This window comes from Lithobates pipiens, unplaced genomic scaffold (genome assembly GCF_037356315.1).
Source record: "Lithobates pipiens isolate NorthernLeopardFrog02 unplaced genomic scaffold, aLitPip1_a1.2 Scaffold_30, whole genome shotgun sequence".
In the NCBI taxonomy this organism is placed as follows: domain Eukaryota; kingdom Metazoa; phylum Chordata; class Amphibia; order Anura; family Ranidae; genus Lithobates; species Lithobates pipiens.
This window is the reverse complement of record NW_027507791.1, coordinates 180,061,215-180,074,017: the sequence shown is the minus strand read 5'-3', so window position 1 is coordinate 180,074,017 and position 12,803 is coordinate 180,061,215. Positions and strand designations below refer to the sequence as shown.

Below are 12,803 nucleotides of genomic sequence, written 5' to 3'. Positions count from 1 at the left end.
CCCATTATAACTAGCCAAACTTGTTTGGCTAGCCAAACAACATCCTATTTAACCCTACCCCCCACCATCCTGCATCCTAACTAACTACCCCCTCCCCTAAATAACTACTGCTTGCTGACTCACGATGTGTTCCCACCCCACACAATAATCCTGTTTCTGTAACCTTCTGTAACCTAACCTTCTAATCACCTAACCCACACAACATAACCACCATGCTAAGCACCCAACACCCCCACCCCCCCACACACACACAATCACACCAGCAAGGGGCAGTCCTGATTTTCCCTCTAGGGGGCTAAATAGGAGGAATCTGGAGACCTTGCTGACTGCTGGAGGAGGGGCTAACCTATAGTTGGAGTGAAAATGGCCAAATAAGGAGTTTCAGGCATCACTTGTGTGTTGTAGAGAGGAAGGATCTCAGTAGAAGGGGGGGTTATTTCCCCTGGAGGGGCATGGGGGTTGCGATTTACCTGATCTCCAAAGTGATATCAGCCAGTTCCGGAGTCTCTCCTCTAGCTGATCCCGCATGGCTCTGCTACAACCAGTGCTCCACCCACTTCTGGCACCTGCAGTCCCACCCAACTACTTCTCCGGGACTCAGCCCAGCTCAAGAACATTGGACGGACACTTCAACAGTCCTGCTGGACTCTGCCTGCTCCCAGAATGTCAACATATTCCCCCAGTCAAACAAGAGATGCAGGGCCGTGCATGCCCCTGCCTGGCACATTAGTGGAGCCAAGTGCCGGTGAATCCAGGTTGGGAGGTATGCTGGCGTGCAGGGTGTGCATGCCTATGGGTATCATCCCAACGGCGGGTGTCACACAGTGTAGTCCATACCCCCTCACCCCATGGCGACGCCACTGTCAATAATGGAATAGAATAATAAAACATATAATAATGTCACAAAAATCAGTCCTATAGGAGCTATATGTAAATCATTATTCTAAAGTAGAGAGAGAAAGAATAGAGTTATTAGACCAGGGATCTCCAAAATTTTCAAACAAAGGGCCAGTTTACTGTCTTTCAGGCTTTAGGAGGGCCATATTGTTGCCAGCTGGGGTAGAAAATGTCCTGGGCCCTGCATCAGGGGAGAATAAACATGGCTTCAGGGTTGGTGGTCAGTAATAGGTGGAGTAGTGCCCTATCATTGGTATCAGTGAGAGGAATGGTGTCCCATCAGTGGTATCTGTGAGAGGAATGGTGCCCCATCATTAGTATTAGTGGGAGTAATGGTGCCCATCATTAGTATCAGTGGGAGGAATTGGTGCTCCATCATTGGTATTATTATGAGGAATAGTGTCCCATAATTGCTTTCAATAGGAAAAGTAGTGCCTACCTCAGGCCACAGGTTGGGGAGCCCTGTACTAGATCATAGAAGGATAGTATCCCACTGCATACGCCTTCATGCGTTCTGTGGCAGAGCCACTTATTTCAGGAGCAACTATGTTACTTTGAAACCTTTGCACTGACACGCTGGCATGCAGCACCCTGGTCAATATACCCAATGTTTTTTTAATTGCTTCTGTGACTTAGCACCCCTGTTGGTGACCCCCCCGAATTAACTTCCACCTCTGTCACTGCACCCTCCTCATCACATAGCACCCCTTTAAACACAACCACCACACACTAGAGTTTTATAAAGTGATCCAATGATTCCAATAAAGAGAAATTAGTTCCATTCATATAGCGCCTAGTTACATTTATACCTGAGGAGAAATTCATTTTCTTCTGATAACATTCTTCTCTTCTTCTACAGTTTGTATAATAATCAGCTGACAGACAGTTCCTGTCCCCACCTGGCATCCGGAATAAGAAATAACAAAACACTGAGGACGCTGAACCTGTCTAAGAACACTCTCGAGGGTCCTCATTTCAGGGATCTGATGGAAGCTCTGACAACAAGCAAGATAGAGGAATTACAGTGAGTATATCAGGACTGATTGAGGCAATAATATTCCAGGACAGTTTGACATTTCAACCATGCAAGGAAAGATAATATAATATGGAAGAAAGCAATCTTCCATAATAGCACAATCCCAAATGTTCTAATTTCTGACTCTTATTACTGTTTTCAGCTATGAAATTGTGTTTTCTTGAAACCTTCTTTAACCACTTCAGCCCCAGAAAATTTGGCTGCTCCATGACCAGGCTATTTTTTGTGATACTGCACTGTGTTGCTTTAATTTACAATTTCACGGTCGTGCAACGCTGTACCCAAACAAAATTCTTCATTCATGTGATATACAGAGTGAAGGATTGCGGAAACCCTTACCGGCTCTATACAACATCAAGAGTTAAAAGTAAATATTGAATATAGATGATCGAATTTCTGTGTTAAATTGAAATGATCTGAAGTTTGTTTAAGGAAACACTTTAGATCATAGACATGCGCAGGGGGTGTGCCTGGGCACACCCTAATCACCCCACATTTAGATGTTGATAATTCACCAAAAACCCCCAATGAGGCTCCTATAAAATTGTTAAAAAAATTAAATAGTAGAAATAAAAAACTACTGACACTGTCCACTGCCCTACTGACACCAACTGCTGTTCTAGAGAAAAGTCCACTGCTCTACTGACACCATCCACTGCTTACTAACACGACACAAATAAAGCTTTCGTTTGGTGGTATTTGATCACCTCTGTGGTTTTCATTTTTTGCACTATAAACAAAAGAAGAGCAGCAATTTTGAAACAAAAAACAATATCTTTTACTTTTTGATCTAATAAATATCCCAATTTTTTCTTAAAAAATTTTTTTTTCCTCAGTTTGTAATTTGACCATATTGGGTGATTTTCTGACTTTCTTTACCGTGTTCTCAGACCTAAAGACTCGATATAATATCCCTTATGGAGAATATTATCATTACTTACAGATTCAACACTTTTTTCAACACCATTATGCCAATCCCCTTTCAGAGTTTACGACAATATTTGAGAACATATGTTACACCTCCCCTTGCCAAAAAGGCCTAATATCAGGGGTTTTCAAACTCATGGAAATGATAGAGGAGAAGCCTATTTTAAAATACAGAGCCAAATGGGAACAGGAGCTTAGTCTGGGGGAGGGAGACCTGGATTGGGAGAAAGGCTGGCAAAACATGCGCAAATGCAGGAAATCATTGACGATTAGAGAAACGGCTATTAAGCTGCAGACACAGTGGTATTACACCCCTCTACGCCTGAGCAAGATGTATCCACAAACTTCCCCAAGATGCTTTAGGGGTTGCACTCACTTAGGCACCTTTCAGCATATATTTTGGGACTGTCCTAAATTGTTACCCACTTGGAAGGAGATATTGGGTATGACTGATATGACTGATAAAGTGGCGGGGAAATCTATACCTTTAAATAAGCAACATTGCCTTTTGTTTCAGGCTTCCCCTTGCCATATTTTGGACTACTGCCCTACATTGGAAGTCTTCTGGGGTCCCTTTTGCTCAGGTGTTTTCACGCATTGACCATATGATGCTAGTGGAAATTTTTTTCCATACCCTCCATGATTCCTTCCCAGAATTTGAGGCTAAATGGAACTCTTGGTTCTTGTTCAGGCTGCAAGGCTGACCTAAACGGGTTTAGTAGTTTTAGTTACCTCTTGCAGTTTTTCTTGTCTTTTTTTCTTCCCCTCTCTTCCCCTTTTTTTTCTCTCCTCATCTTTTCTTCTCCCTTCCTTTCCTTTCTGTGGGGGGGGGGGGAGAGGGGAGAAAGATACATCCTTCAAGGGTGATACATATACACAGTCTTTGCTAGTATATCATTGCATATGTTAAATCTTGTACTGATGGACTGAACTCTTAAAAGCCTGATATAATGGTTGCTGTATGTCTTTAATCTACTGCCATGTCTATTATTCTGAAGGATGCTGTTACCTAACCTTGTAGTCTTTGCTTAATAAAATCGTTTGAAAAAAAAAAAAATTATCAAATCTATGAAATTTCTATTTTTGCAGGTAGGCCATTCTAAAATAACCTGAATCTTACCGGAATCTATGCTCAAACCTTGTATACACGTTGTATACAGCTGTATACAGGTCTGTTCAAATATGCATTTCCCAAATCTAGTGTACAGTTTATGTTGCCATAACTGCTCTAGAATCATGCAAACATGGTCCCAGTAGATGCTTCAGTAGATTATTTGAAAAAATTAGTATATCATCAAGATAAGTCACTACAAATTGGTCCCAGTAAACATAATTTATGAAATGTTAGAAGCTAGGTGGTCCATTGCAAACTTCAAAAGGCATTAATAAATATTCATAATGCACATATCTTGTCCTGAATGCAGTCCACTCATCTTCAGGTTAAATGTGAACAAGATTATGTGCACCCTGAAAATCAAGCTTACTGAGTTTTAGCTGTTCTCAGTTTTAGCGGGTCTCGGACACTCATATAACTTGGGGATTAACAGTAGTGGGTAATAATTTTTTTACTGTAATTTTGTTTAAGTCCCTATGGTCAATGCATGAATGCAGGGTGCCATCTTACTATTTGATGAAGAATAAAGAATAAGAATAAAGGGTCACCAGCAGGGGATGAAGGGTGGATAAAATCACAAGATTTTCTTGTATAGATTCCCTTAAAACTTTCAGCTCTGGTTCTGAAAGAGCATGGATATGGCCAAAGGGGATTGGAGCCCCTGACAAAAGTTATTTTGGGAAATCATAAGCTTAGGTATAGAATTAAGTTCATTGATATGCATTTTCCTATCACATACATCCTTAAAATCTTGAATGAAGAGGCTGTTTTTCAAGATTAGTGGATGCATCACCAATATAGGGATGGGCGAATGGTTTGGCCCGGTATAAGTTCAACGAACAGCCGAACAAACGGTTTTTCCGTCCCCCAAACCAACCACAATGTATTGCGGTGCTGAACAGTGCATTGCAAGCCCTGATTGTCTGAAGCAGTGAAAGCTTCAGCCAATCAGGGCTCAGAGCACTGTTAGAGTCATGACTGGACACTGTCATCATGACTTTATCCAATCATGGCTCATTCCTGCCCCACAGTATAAAAGTATTCTTTCAATGACAGCCATTTTCAGTGTGATTTCGGTGTGGAGAGAGATAGAACAGGGCTCTGTTCAGTGCTATTAGTTAGTTAGTGTGCTATACTGTGCTATTTTGCTTCAATTGGCAGTGTAGAATATTAGTTTAGTGTCAGCCTAGGGATAGTGTGAGTGTCGTGAGGAGGACCATCATTCAGCTTTGCATAGTGTGCAGCTAGGGTAGGGATAGATAGTTTCAGTGTAGTGTAGTGAGACCGTGTCAGTAATCTTTACAATAGAATGTATTTCTCTAAGCATGGAGTAACCCAATCCTAGAGTGATATTAAACAAACCGGAAAGGTTGCAGCTAAAAATGAAGTCGACGTTGTTTCAGGAAGCCTCTGTAATGTTTAAGTTCCCCAGTAAATTTAACAGGCAGTGGAAGACGGCCTCTGTAGAATAGCTAACAGTAGCTAGCTTGTTTTTGTAATTCTAGCACTTGTGCCTATAAATCATGAATTATCTGGCTTTGGTTTTGAGCAGCTTCTGTTAAGAAAACAACATGGTCACTCAGAGATTTTATAGTTGTGGCAGTCTCCAATTGGGCCAGACTATTCTGATAGAAATGCACTGTAGAATGTGGAGACCAGCAGTCAGGGGTTAGGCATAGTTCTTAGTGAAAGAGAAATCAAGTAGCCTAGATCACAAGGCACAGAATCAGCGTTGAAGTAAATGCAAGTGGCACAGGAGTCACAAGTCAAGGTCAGTGGAGCACGATAATCTAGCAAAGAAACAGGGGTGATATAAATAACTGGCCAGTCATCCTAATTAGCCACATGATCAGATGCAGATGAGGTTTCCTGCAACTGCAATGGAGTGCCAAAGAACAATGAAAATTCCAATCATTCTACTGTGCTTACCTTTCTTTCTCCCTTTTCCTACCCTTCTCTTCCCTCCCTACATCCTCCCTTTTCTGTATTCTCCCTGGGTTCCATGGGGGTTGCATCCGAAGTCCTGGATATACCTTTACTTACTTCTCCACCATGACGCTACATTGGTTGTCATTAAATGTTGAAGCTATGAACTTGCCACAAAAAAGGGTAAAAATATTTAAGTACTTAAAAAAGCAACATATAGACATAGCATGCTTACAGGAAATGCATTTTTACTCCGCCTCTAATCCTAAATACTTTGATGCCCAATACCCACAGGTGTTCATGGCTAATGGTCCAACTAAGCAGAGGGGAGTTTTTATTGTCTTTCATAAATCGGGCCCTTTTAACTGTAGTAAACAGATAGCAGACCCCAATGGTAGATACCTCCTGCTCATAGAAACTATTCAGGATGCCAAAGTCACCATAATGACCTATTATGCTCCTAATTCTAACCCGGGACCCTTCTTAACACATGTCTGCTACCTGTTGTCATCCCACCAAAGGGGGACCCTTCTATTAGCAGGGGACTCAAATGTGGCTCTGAACCCTGTAATTGACAAATACCCTTCAGAAAAAGTGGCTGCCTCATCTGCAGCAAAAGCTTTTCCAATTCCCTACAATCTCATGATCTGGTGGACCTCTGGAGGGAATTACACCCACTGAGTAAAGACTATACATATTACTCCCACCCACACCATTCACATTCTAGAATAGACCACATGATTATGCTTAGAAAACATCTCCCTTTAATTGAGTCAGTGTCTATTCTAGCAGTCCCCTGGACAGACTATGATCCTCTTATAGTGGTCTGCCGGTCCTTAATACACAATCCTAGACACTCCTCTTTGGATTATGAACGATTCACTATTATCTTTACAAGACTTTCGGGAAGACCTGTTAAAAGCTTCAGTAGAATATTTTTGCCTCAACTCCCCAGTGTTTCTTTGAGGGGCCTATAAGGCTGTGCTCAGGGGTCATATAATCAAGATAGCATCAAAACGTAAAAAGGAAAGGCAAAGGTTGCAGACAACACTAGAATCCCAGCTGGAATCTACCTCCGCAGCTTTTAAGCAATCCCCCACACCTGCAAACCATACTCTTGGACCAGGCTCGCACAGAACTAGACTTATGCCTTACCGATCACAGAATGCTCATTGTGCTGCTCTTGCCAGTATTGGTATATCAAAGCAAACAAACCAAATGCAACGCTGGCCAAGAGGTTACGTACTTTTAACCCCAAACTTACCCCTATTACTTTACATACCCAACATAACATACTTAACAGCAACCCGGTACCTATGCTAGACAAATTTCATCATAGACTCACCACCCTATATTCAGCCCAAACCTCCGCCAATGAACAGGATAGGGTAGACTTTTTGTAGCCTTTGATGCCCAATACCTTCAAATAAAACACATCCTACAGCTATTTATAAAGGCCCAACCTAAACCATTAATTATATAGCAAGTAATAGTGCGCTGCAATCAACTTTCTATTTAAAGTGCACATATAAATTCATGTGAAAAATAAAGTGCAATATAAGTGCTTTGGATGTAGATAGTAAGGTGCAATATATCAAATTTAAAGTGCTCAGTGCTTGATATTAGTCGTGCTTCAATAAAAATCACCAATAAGTACTAAAGCAACCTGCTAACCATGAATAATCAAAATTCTCTCATGTGCACCTTCACAAGCAGAAAAAAAAATTGATTGTAACAGGTTCTCACTGGTCCTTAATATTACAATGAAATCATTAGAAAAAGATCCTTAATAAACTTCCACATGGATATATCTTATCATCAATCATATCCACAATGCTTCAGGTATTCAGGCTCAATCCTCCTTTGAAATTCTCCTCTTACACAAGATTCTCTAGTTCTTCAATAAATTCATCAATTTAAGTAAGTATCATGAAAAACAAAGAGAGCAATCATTGCACAATGATCATCCTACAAAGTTCAACAAACATACGCCGATCCACTTACGTATAGATGACCATTAACAGCGCTTTTGAACAATCAGCCGCTTTAAACAATCCACACACAGCGTCCACTGTGTTGTAAAGAGACACCTCAGATGACGTCACTGGCTCCTCCCGACACGTTGCCTCACATGTCACATGACTTTATCAAGGGTAGCCATGTGATCGTCGGAGTTTCATTTATATGTCTATTGCAGCGTACAGTTTGGCATAGTGACATCAGTATCTCATTCGGTCATCATTCTGTTAAGAACTTGGCGGGCATAGATGAATATACAATACTTTAATAACAATGCAACTTACAAATAGATAAAAGAACTAGAAAAAAGCTTAAAATTAAAATATCCTTATCTATCTTGTCTGTAGAGCCACATAGTGCTGAATATATAAGCAAAGGACAAAATACACTCATTAGTGCCTACTATTGAGCATCTCCCTCTATTGGTCAAATATACAATTATATATAATGTATACACTGAGCTTCAAGTATTATATATAAAAATCAGGTAATACTTCCTAATGACGACTCATCGAATTCACAATCAAATTAAAAATATGCTAAAATTCCATAAAGAAATAACATATAAAAATAAAATTATATGAAATATATATAAAATATATATAAAAATATATTCCACACCAGCATTAAAATATATTTTCTTAAAAAAGCAAATAGATGAAAAGGGGATATTATTATTTAATAATCAGAAATAAAACAATTTAAATCAATATCAATATTCAGGCCTTTCGGGGTGAGAGTAGACATTTCAAATATCCATCTGGATTCACTTTTACTAAGTTCTCTAATCTTATTGCTCCCCCTCCAATGTGGCTTATACCTCTCTATAGCCAAAAATGTAAGGTATGTTGGATCCTTATTGTAGTGAGATGCAAAATGTTGTGAAATGCTATGCTTGGGAAAACCATTTTTTATACTCTGTATATGTTCCCTTATACATTTCCACAAAGGACGTTTCTCCCTAACTATATATTGCAGTGAACATGAGCACTGCAATATATAGACCACTCCTTCGGTTCTGCATGAGACACAATATTTTATTGTATACTCCCAATTGGTACTAGTGGAATTTTGTGCATTTTTGACCATTAAAATTTGTATTTTTACATGCATAACACCTTTTACAGGGATAAAAACCTTTTCCCTGGATAAAAACAAACTCATTTGTTTCCCCCCGGGGGGGGGGGGGTATGGGGTCCACTACATTACATGCTACTATAGCTCTCAAAGTTGGCGCCCTCATATAAATAAATGGTTTCTCAGGTAAATTAGATTGAAATTGTTTATCCGCTTTAAGAAGTACCCAATGTTTCTTAATAATGTGCTTCATTTGTTTATGTTGAATATTATAATTCATTATTAAGGGAATTTCCTGGACCTGGGTGATTTTCTTCTCCCTACCTTGAATTAGCTGTTCTCTTGGGATACGATTTACTTCCTGAATTGTTTCCTCAATAAAATTTTCATTATATCCTTTGGACCCAAATCTCTTTCTCAACAAATTAGCCTGTTCCAGATATACACTTCCTTCCATACAGTTCTTTCTAAGGCGTGTCATTTGGCCCAACCTAACCCATACACTCTGACCCCTTTTGAACGTATTTACAGGCCTACACCTCATTCCCCGTTATTAATATCCTTAATCTACTCCTCAATTATCTCCTCCAGGAAACCCCCAGTGTGATTATATCATCTCCAATGGGAGAAGGACCTGGTAAACAATTAGATCCAGAGGATCGGCAGATCATGACGAAATCCCTTACAAAGAGCTCTAGGAATGTTCTTATTCTGAGAAAATACATATAAGGTGTTCTATAGATGGTATCATATGCCAGCTGAACTAGCTAGCTTCATTCCTTCCTACTCCCCTCCATTGTTACTGGAGATGTTCACTGGAAGGTACAATGGCCCACATTTGGTGGACATGTCCTAAGTTATGCAGACTATGGGTCAGGGTTTATACTCTTCTACGCAATATGCTCCACTCTAACCTTAAAAGAGACCCCAGCTAAATTTACCTAACAGAACAATACAGCTACACTGGTTACAGTGAGGCAAGCTAAATTTAGCTAGTAACAAAAACACAGCCCCACTGAACACAGTAAGCCAAAACTATACCTACCTAATCCTAGCACCTATCTAGGAGGTTGATACAATTCCAATAGATAGAAAGGAGTTCCATTCATGTAAAGAAATATTTCTGGTAGAGAAATGAATTTTCTGCTGCATTTTACTCTTCTACAGATTATCCTATAATCGCCTGACAGATAGTTCCTGCGCCCACCTGGCATCTGGAATAAGATATAACCAGACACTGAGGACACTGGATCTGTATGGGAATAATCTGGAGGGTCCTTGTTTCATTAATCTGATGGAAGCTCTGACAAAAAGCCAGATAGAGACATTACAGTGAGTATAACAGGACTGACTGAGACAATAATATTCTGAGACAGTTTCATGCCTAAACCACATAAATATTTTATAAATAGGGATGAACCCGATGTTCGAGTCGGGTGTTCGCCCGTTCACCAAACAGCGAACATTATGCGGCGTTCGTGGCAAATTCAAAAGCCACGGAACGCTGTTAAAGTCTATGGGACACTAACATGAAAAAAGTGCTAATTTTAAAGGCTTATATGCAAGTTATTGCCATAAAAAGTTTTTGGGGACCCGGGTGCTTCCCCAGGTGACATGTAGCAATGCAAAAAAAAATTGCCTTTAGTCTGCCTGTAAAGTAGCGCATCTTTCCCATGTTTAGAACAGTACCACAACAAAATTAAATTTCTAAAGGAAAAAAATGTAATTTAAAACTGCTTGCAGCTCTATGTATTGTCGGATCCTGACAATATAGATAAAAGTCATTGAAAAAAAGGGCACGGGTTCTCCCTTAGTCCATTACCAGGCCCTTTTGGTCTGGTATGAATATTAGGGAGAACCCCGTACTAAAAAAAAGAAAATTGCGTGAGGGTCACCCCAAAATCCACACCAGGCTCTTCAGGTCCAGTATGTATTTTAAGGGGAACCCCACGCAAAAATAAAAAAAATGACGTGGGGTCCCCAAAATCCATACCAGACCCTTATCCGAGCATGCAACCTGGTAGGTCGCAGGAAAAGGGAGGAGGCAAGAGAGTGCCCCCCTCCTGAATCGTACCAGGCCACATGCCCTCAACATGGGAAGGTGCTTTGAGGTCCCTCCCAAAGCACCTTGTCTACATGTTGATGGAGACAAGTGCCTCATCCCCACAACCCTTGCCCGGTGGTAGTGGGGGTCTGCGGGCGGTGGCTTATCGGAATCAGGAAGCCCCCTTTAACAAGACCCCCATATCCCAGCCCCCCATTGAAATGGGTATCATGTACATTGTATCCCTACTCATTCACCAGGCAGCTTGGGGCAAGGGTTATGGGGATGAGATCCCCAAAGCACACTACCCATGTTGAGGGCATGCAGCCTGGTACGGTTCAGGAGGGGGGGCGCTCTCTCGTCCCGTCCCCCCTTTTCCTGTGACCTGCCAGATCGTGTGCTTGGATAAGGGTCTGGGATGGATTTTGGGGATCCACATTTTTTTATTTTGGCATGGGATTCCCCTTAATTTCCATACGAGAGCTGAAGGGCCTGGTATGGATTTTCGAGGGACCCACATGCATTTTTTTTTACATTTTGGTGTAGGGTTCCCCTTAATATTCATACTACACACAAAGGGCCTGGTAATGGACTGGGTGGGGAGGACCCATGCCATTTTTTCAATTAGTTTTATCTATATTTCCGGGATCCAACAATTGATGCCACAAGCAGTTTTAAATTACATTTTTTCCTTTAGAAATGTAATTTTGCTGCGGTACTGTTCTAAACATGGTTAAGATGCGCTACTTTACAGGCAGACTAAGGAACACCCCCCAGGCATAATATTTAAAGGAATATTTCATTTTTATTGTTTCACTTTAAGCATTATTAAAATCACTGCTCCTGAAAAAACATCAGTTTTTAAAACTTTTTTGGGGGGCAGAACAAAGGTCCCCAAACACTTTTTATTGCAATAACCTTCATATAAGCCTTTAAAATGAGCGCCTTTGATTTTTAAAGTTTGTGTTCCATAGACTTTAACGGTGTTCACGTGTTCGTACACATTCTTTGCCTGTTCACAAGTTCTGGTGTGAACCGAGCTGGGGGGGGGGGGGGGGTTGTTGGGTTCATCCCTATAAATAAATATGATAATGCCATCAAAATATATTTTTAGACTCCACAAATATTAATTTCCCTTTTTTTTCCTAATTCTTTTGATCTGATCACACTCTGTCATAATCAAGGGTTTCCTAAAATGATTAGATATTCCATTTTGTCTGGTAACTAGTAATATAGATGCGATTATAGGAGGTCACACCAGGAGAATCTGATCTTTCTACAGTGAGCAATCAGAACCTCATATGAAAATAAAATCAATAGTTGGTGTTGCGCTTCTAAGTAAATAAAATAGTGTTCAAATACAAAAGTGACTTTCTGCTATACATATGTAAGTATATCAAATATATTAAATATATTAAATAAGTCCATGTAACAGAAGTGCAAATGGTGCTGATTAATCACAGAAAGATGCTCTTCTGGATCCAAAGTGCAAAGTGCAATGTGGAGGTGTTCTATAGTATCATCAGGTAACACTGTGACTTCAGTGGTAAGTGGGTCTTCGGTATGTGTAACACCCGTGAGTGTACTAAATTATTACCTTACTGCTGTAAGGTAAACAGCATTCAGAGAGAGGGGGAAGAGAGAGTTGATCACGCAGGATATGTATGGGAAAGAATATAGAGCCTCTACAGTGTAGTATGTTTAATTGGATGTTTATTAATGAAAATGGCAAAACATACTCACATTTGGTAAATGAATAAAGT

At 40.3% G+C, this 12,803-nt stretch overlaps 1 protein-coding gene across 1 annotated transcript in view; it reads left to right on the top strand.

The window, feature by feature from the left end:
• The window catches only part of LOC143943369 (NACHT, LRR and PYD domains-containing protein 3-like), a 197,644-nt gene that overhangs the window by 115,338 nt on the left and 69,503 nt on the right, over nt 1-12,803 (top strand). The window contains exons 6-7 of the mRNA XM_077465099.1: nt 1,757-1,921; nt 10,164-10,328. Coding sequence (XP_077321225.1) covers nt 1,757-1,921; nt 10,164-10,328 — 330 coding nt within the window. The remainder of the gene's footprint in view (nt 1-1,756; nt 1,922-10,163; nt 10,329-12,803) is intronic.